Source organism: Caloenas nicobarica, chromosome 21 (genome assembly GCF_036013445.1).
Source record: "Caloenas nicobarica isolate bCalNic1 chromosome 21, bCalNic1.hap1, whole genome shotgun sequence".
Lineage (NCBI taxonomy): Eukaryota > Metazoa > Chordata > Aves > Columbiformes > Columbidae > Caloenas > Caloenas nicobarica.
Window position 1 is genome coordinate 525,099 of NC_088265.1, and position 6,796 is coordinate 531,894.

General features: G+C 54.7%; 1 protein-coding gene across 2 annotated transcripts; it reads left to right on the top strand.

Moving 5' to 3' along the window:
• The first annotated feature begins 837 nt into the window (after positions 1 to 837).
• Positions 838 to 6,019, top strand: RPS10 (ribosomal protein S10). 2 transcript variants are annotated; one of them, XR_010607355.1, is made up of 7 exons: positions 838 to 900; positions 1,880 to 2,029; positions 2,502 to 2,673; positions 4,868 to 4,945; positions 5,100 to 5,175; positions 5,322 to 5,377; positions 5,931 to 6,019. XR_010607355.1 is itself a non-coding variant. In XM_065649278.1 (6 exons), the coding sequence occupies exons 2-6, from the start codon at positions 1,880 to 1,882 to the stop codon at positions 5,970 to 5,972; spliced, it is 498 nt and encodes a 165-aa protein (XP_065505350.1). In that variant the 5' UTR covers positions 838 to 900; the 3' UTR covers positions 5,973 to 6,019. The 2 variants fall into 2 exon arrangements, 1 of the variants encoding a protein (XP_065505350.1); XM_065649278.1 differs by lacking the exon at positions 5,100 to 5,175.
• Positions 6,020 to 6,796: the final 777 nt, after the last annotated feature.

Sequence of the window (6,796 nt, forward strand, 5' to 3'; positions counted from 1 at the left end):
CCCGGTGCGGACACAGACTTGTGCTCGCCGCCCACCCACGGGGCTGCTCCCCCTCCGAAATGGGAGGTTGGGGACAGTGCTCGTGTCGGTCACTGGGGCCACGCTGGCGCGGAGGGGTGACACGGGTGGGGACGTGGAGCGGGATGTCAGCGGTGGGGACACGGAGGGGTGACACGGGTGGGGACGTGGAGCGGGATGGCAGCGGTGGGGACACGGGTGGGGATGTGCAGCGCGATGTCAGCAGTGGGGACACGGAGGGGTGACACGGGTGGGGACGTGGAGCGGGATGTCAGCGGTGGGGACACGGGTGGGGACGTGGAGCGGGATGTCAGCGGTGGGGACACGGAGGGGTGACACGGGTGGGGACGTGGAGCGGGATGTCAGTGGTGGGGACACGGAGGGGTGACACGGGTGGGGACGTGGAGCGGGATGTCAGTGGTGGGGACACGGAGGGGTGACACGGGTGGGGACGTGGAGCGGGATGTCAGCGGTGGGGACACGGAGGGGTGACACGGGTGGGGACGTGGAGCGGGATGTCAGCGGTGGGGACACGGAGGGGTGACACGGGTGGGGACGTGCAGCGCGATGTCAGCGGTGGGGACACGGAGGGGTGACACGGGTGGGGACGTGGAGCGGGATGGCAGCGGTGGGGACACGGAGGGGTGACACGGGTGGGGACGTGCAGCGGGATGTCTGTAGCGGCGCCAGCCGCGGCGGCGCTGACAATTCCCATCAGGCACCGCAGCGGTCACCCCGTGCCTGGGCTAGAGAGGGGCCTGCGCGCGCCGCTCAGGCAGCGCCACGGCCACCCGCACCGCTAAGGGGCTTTCAGGCGGCCGGAAGGGACGGCGCGGCGCATGCGCAGTCCTTTCCGCTCTTGGGCCCGCTGCCGCCGCCACGGTGAGGCCGCGTTCCGGGCCCGTATCGGCCCCGCATCGGCGCCATCCCGGGCCGGCGGCGCGGGGCCGCGGCTGGGCAGCGCCGGGGAGCCCCGACCGGCCCCCTGCGGCGGCATTTCCGAGATTGGGGGGGAATCTAGGCCCGGGCTTGCGGCGTGAGCGGGGCGCTCTAGGCCGCGGGGAGGTCCCGGTACCGGGCGGCCGGGCCTCGGGGCCGCAAGGCCCTGGGCTGGGGCGGCTGCGCCAGGCTCCCCCCTCCCGGACACCCTCCCAGGCTGCGGGGATGAGCCGCGGCGGGAGCCCCGTGGGGTTCCCAGCGGTGGCACCGGGGGAGCTGCTCGCCCTGCCCGCGGTTCCGCCGCCGCGCCCCGAGCGCCGGCAGCTCTGCGGTTCCCGCAGCTCGGCCCAGAACGTCCCGGGCCCGACGGGTCAGGAAGCGGCACTGTGAGCCGAACGGCCCTCACTGGGTGCGGCGGCGGCTCATCCCCTGTGCCACCGTCCCTTCGGGTGCGCTCCCGTGCGGGCTCCCGGCTCTGAGGGGATGCGGGGGGTTCCCCGGGCCCGAGGGCACTGAATTAACAGTGGCACAAGTGTTCTCTGGCACTGGTGGTAAAACCGGAACACATCCTGACCTGGGCTGCGTCTCTGACCCATCTGCATCAGCCCTTGTCTCTTGCTTTGACATGAAATAGTTCATAGTTCATAACATGGGGATGTGATTTAGAGTGAAAGAGCAACACTTTGAACTGCTCGGGTTTCCTTCACAGTAGAGCAGGGGAAGGGACGCCTGCCCAGCAGCTCAGCTGTTGGAAAGCAGTTCAGAAAGTTCTTACATGAGCCAGTAATCTGGGGGGTGTCACTGAAGCGTTAGGCTTTTCATACAAACTAGCACCGTTAGTGTTTCACTACTTCTGGGAGACTCCTGCATGCGTTTATTTTAAATCACCAATATTTACTGCATACCACTTACTCTTGTTTAGATGTTGATGCCCAAGAAGAACCGAATTGCCATCTACGAACTCCTTTTTAAGGAGGGAGTGATGGTAGCCAAGAAGGACGTCCACATGCCGAAGCACCCCGAGCTCGTCGACAAGAACGTGCCCAACCTCCACGTCATGAAAGCCATGCAGGTACGGCGGAGGGCGCTGGGCGTGCGGGCTTGTGTACCTGGGAATTACCATCATCCACTGGTATCAGATAAACATCATCAGATGTAGCCTTGCATTTGGTGTTTCTTTCCTATTACAGTTGTTTTCCCATTTTCCTGATTTTTGCAATTTCCTCTCTGATTTATTGTTCCCCACAGACCACAGGTTATTCTTTTGTTGATCTCCTTCTCTAGCTCTGTTTTGAAGCTGGAATACCTCCGTGTGTGGTAGCTGTGTATTTTCTTAAGGGAGAAACACGATTCATATTTTCTCAATGGGAATGATGCTGTAGTTCTGTGCTCTGCATGTGAACTCGTACCTGTTTCTAAATTTTTACTCCCCACATACCCCTGATAAGCTCTTGTGTTCATAAAAACATCTGGTGAGGGTGTCAATTGGAGATATTGAATGACGATAAGATCATACATGAAGTAACTGAGAATTCTCTCTCTAGTCTCTGAAATCCCGTGGTTATGTGAAAGAGCAGTTTGCGTGGAGGCATTTCTACTGGTACCTGACCAACGAGGGCATCCAGTACCTGCGCGACTACCTTCACCTCCCCCCCGAGATCGTCCCCGCCACCCTGCGCCGCAGCCGCCCAGAGACCGGCAGACCACGGCCCAAAGGTGAGTGGGGCCCGAGCTGACGGCCCAGTCAGCAGGAGGGAGCGGGGAAGGAGGTGAAGCTGTTAGACAGTGTAGGTGTGGTGGGTACTCAGCTGAACGCTGGCTTCCAGAGCAGCCTGGCATGAGTCACTGTGAGTTTGGAATGTATGAACATGAATAGATCGAGGAGACATGTAGGTTTTTAATTATTTTGTATTTGGTGCTGCTCTGATGGCCACTGGCCTGCTGAAAAATTGGAGAGTTGTAAAGAAAGCTGTGAGACAGACTGGGAGAAATGCTCTGAGTTGGGACTTGGCCTTCTCTGGTAGCACCAGGGCCTGGAGTTGCTGAGCACCTGCCGGGACTGCAGGCCGCGGATCGAGGGGCGGCTGGTGCCCAGACACAGCCAGGTCTGAGGTGGGGGTGGCTCTTCCTGACAGGGCTTTCCAAATGCTGGTCTTGGCTTCTGGGCAGAGCCTGCAGCAGTCACTGCAGTTCTCTGTTGGGAAGACGGTGTGTGCACTGCTGGTCTCATCCAGCAGCCACAGAGAACCTTGTCTCTGGCTGAATTATCTGTAGAAAAACAACAGGAGAGGCTGTTGTGTGGAAGCTGAGTGGGCTTGGATTGCCAAGATGGGGAACAAACTCAGGTGCAGTGCGGAGGGACAGGTTTGATGACTGAAAGCAAAAGCAGCATTGCCAGTTCTCTTGGGGGCAAGAAATGTTTCTTCTCTCTCAAGGCAGGAGATGGGGGGGTCTGTTCACCTTGTGTGGAGCTGCCTCTTGCATTTACCAAGAGTACCACTGTAGGATGTCATCCTGCCCTTAAAGGACGCACTCTGTGAAAGGGGAGTCCTGTGTGACAAAGCTCTTTCTGGTGGACGTCAGGAGTTTGCTCTTCCTGTGTCTGAGCCACATCGTGTCCTGTCAGCAAGTGCTGGGCATGAACTGGGGATGGAGGCTGTGGGCATGGGATGCTGAGGGCTTCCCCTCCATCTCCTGCCACTTGTCGTTCAGCCTAACAAAACAGTAGCATCATCTGCTTCAAAGGAAAGCACTGCATCAAAGCCAGGAAGGTGATGGTTTCTTTGATCTCTGAGTAGCTTTGGGTGTTACCCAATTTATTCTTCAGATGCTGTGTTTATCCAGCAAGCTAAAGAAACTGCATGTCTAGCGGGAGGTGGAGCTGCCAGTCCCTGGCTGAAATGTACTCAGGCTTTTGCTGCGAGGAAGCTTCACCGTGCAGCACCTCAGCCCTTTGCAGGGCAGTGCCAGTGACCTCCAGACCGCACCTTGCAGGGTTGGCTGGTCAGGCTGCACAGATGGTCCGTTCTGTGCTGTTTCTCTGATTACCTGCCCGAGGCTGCAGCAGACCTGGAGTCGCAGAGGTGCATGTGGAAGGTGGCACAGAATCCAAGCGTGCGGGTCTTCCTTCACCTCTTGCAGGTCTTGCAGTGTATGGGACTGTGGGTGCACCGTGTCTTACTGCCTGCGTATGGAGACCTTGGCTTGGTGCTATGGGAATGTATTCCACAGAGTCATGGAATGGTTTGGGTTGGAAAGGACCCTAAAGATTCCCCCCTGCCGTGGGCAGGGACACCTTCCACTCAAGGTCCATCCAACTTGGATTTCACCTTTGCTCAGGGTGAACCCCGCAAGAGTGGCGCAGAAGGGTTTCCACCACATCTTTCTTTCCTGCAAGTGTTCTGTCTGATATTAATCTGATGTTACATAGATAATCTGCTTTTAGTTTATTAATCCACTCCATTGTGGAGGATTTGTCATACTGATAGTGTAGCTTTGGTTTAGGTTGGGAACAGAATGTCATGCGGTTTGTGACTTAGCTGTGAACAAGCTTGTTGGACGTGGCAGATTCCCTGTATTTCTGCTTTTTTTATTATCATTAATTTTTTGGTCTCGTTTGAAGGCTGGAAAACTGCTGAGATGATGCTGCAAAATCTGGTTTTCACGTTATTTAACTTCAACCCAAGCACCAGCTGGTGCACTTTAGCAGATTTCACCCTTAAAGTGAAGTTTTTCTTATTATGTCACATTCTTGTTTAGGTTTATACACACTGAGCTGTTGCAGATGCAGTTCTGCTGGTAGATCTAATACTTAACTGGAGAGCTTTTTCCACCTTGAGGTGCAGGATCACCCATGGAATTAATTGTTTGTGTCCTGAATAAGCAAAGCATTTGCTGTTTTCCCTTACAGGTCTGGAAGGCGAGCGCCCTGCGCGTCTCACTCGGGGAGAAGCTGACAGGGACACATACAGACGTAGCGCCGTCCCACGTGAGTGTCCCTTGTGTTGCTGTGCAAACATCAGACTGACCTTGGTCTTTGTGAAGGTCATCTCTTTGGGAGAATTGTCTTCAGTATTGCCCTCCTCTCAAGAAGAGAAGGGCAAAATTAGACTTGTGGTGTAACTTAGGCATTTGCACAACAGAGTTCATCTGTATCTGCCTGCGGATATGATTCTGTTCTTGAATTCTGTCAGCCTGAACTGGGGGATTTTCTCTGAGGTGGGTTCAGTAGCTCTCTGACAGTCTCGATAACAGCTATTTTACTTTGCTATATTTAGCCTCAGTTTTAGTAGTCTTCAGTTGTAAAGCTTTGATTCCAAGTAGCGCTGTACTGCAGTCAGTAACGCATTCTTCTCCCTCTTCAGCTGGTGCCGACAAGAAGGCTGAGGCTGGGGCTGGAGCAGCCACTGAATTCCAGTTTGTGAGTATTTGCAGTCAAGATTTACTCCCATTATTGAGGCTTTGATTAGGAGAAAGTGGGCAGGTGATACCTGCACGCTCTTCAGCGCGGTGCTGCTCGGGTCTGCCAAGTGGTGCTCGGTGTTTGGCTCCCATTGTGTCAGGTGGCAGCTGTTAGTCACCTTGTGCCCGGCTCGCTGCCCACATCCCTGTTGGGGACACGACGTGATGGCCTCGCTGCTGTGACAGGAAACCCTGTGAGAAACAAGCCGAGCTCTCTGGAGAAAACACATGATCTTACACTGCAGAAATAGAAGAGTTTTAGATGTGGCCCACAGAGCTGGCTAGGATGGGTTCATTTTGTTTAGTCTCACTCATATGGTTAACCTGTGTCAGGTAGCTGGTCTCAGATCAAAATTAGGCTGTGCTTGGAGCAGGGGATGCTTCTCAAACCGTGTGAAGTTGAGGAAAGACAGCTAACTCTTTTGTGATGGTGGGGGTTCTTGCTGCTGTGTAATTGCTGCTGTCACTTGCTTAATATGGTGACTTCTAATGCTCTCCCTTTTCTGTTGCAGAGAGGTGGATTTGGTCGCGGACGTGGTCAGCCTCCTCAGTAGAACTTCCTGCTCATGTTTTGTGTATAATAAAATAGGTGAAAATGCCACCTGGGTTGCATCAGTGTGTCTTATTTAAGTGCATAAATCTAGAGCTCACGTAGCAGGTGACTCAAATCTTTGGCGTGTGTAACAACAGTAGCAGAATGACTTGTGATTAGAAGCAGGTTATACGAAGGAACTTTATAGCTTTGGTGGTTGCTGACGTACGGTTTTGCTTGTGTGGAGGTGGTTCTTACGGAGGAATGAGGATTATTGGTTCACGGCAGTGCAGAAGCACTGCAGGCAGTTTTTCTGCTCTGCCCAGGAAGACACTCATTCCTTGCAGTTCCCAGGAATGCAGTAAAGCTGGGCTGAGAGGCAATTTTATTTTGCAGACAGAAAATTCAGCAAGTTCAGCAGTGTTGGCCCGAGGCTCTGTGTGAACCGGACACAACCAGTGCAGGCAGGTGAGCGTTTCCTTCATCCCAGCTCGGAAATCACTGGGTTAATTAACCGTGGCTTAAGAAAGATGAGGTGTGTGTGACAGCACTTGGTGTGTGGAGCTGAGCCGGGGTGGGGATGCACAGCCCGGGTTCCCCTGCCCTGTGCAGCCTACCAGCAGGTGTCACCCTCCGGCAATTAACGGGACGATGCTAATTGGGAATGGGTTTATGTAGCCTGGTTAATAGTATCTTGTCCAGCACTTCCGTGATATTAAGGCTGCCCTGAACACTAACCAGAGGGAAAGGAGTTAATTCCAGCCCTAGTTTGGGCTGAGGGAAATGGTGAGCATGGGATTATTTATTTATTTGATTTCCGAGGGAGCTGGAACTGAAGGGAGAGAC

Bases quoted from the DNA above. Each gene is read 5' to 3' on its own strand.
- RPS10 (XM_065649278.1), top strand. From the start codon at position 1,880: ATGTTGATGCCCAAGAAGAACCGAATTGCCATCTACGAACTCCTTTTT. The intron at 2,674-4,867 runs GTGAGTGGGGCC...TTTCCCTTACAG, and splicing joins CGGCAGACCACGGCCCAAAG to GTCTGGAAGGCGAGCGCCCT. The intron at 4,946-5,321 runs GTGAGTGTCCCT...CTCCCTCTTCAG, and splicing joins CAGACGTAGCGCCGTCCCAC to CTGGTGCCGACAAGAAGGCT.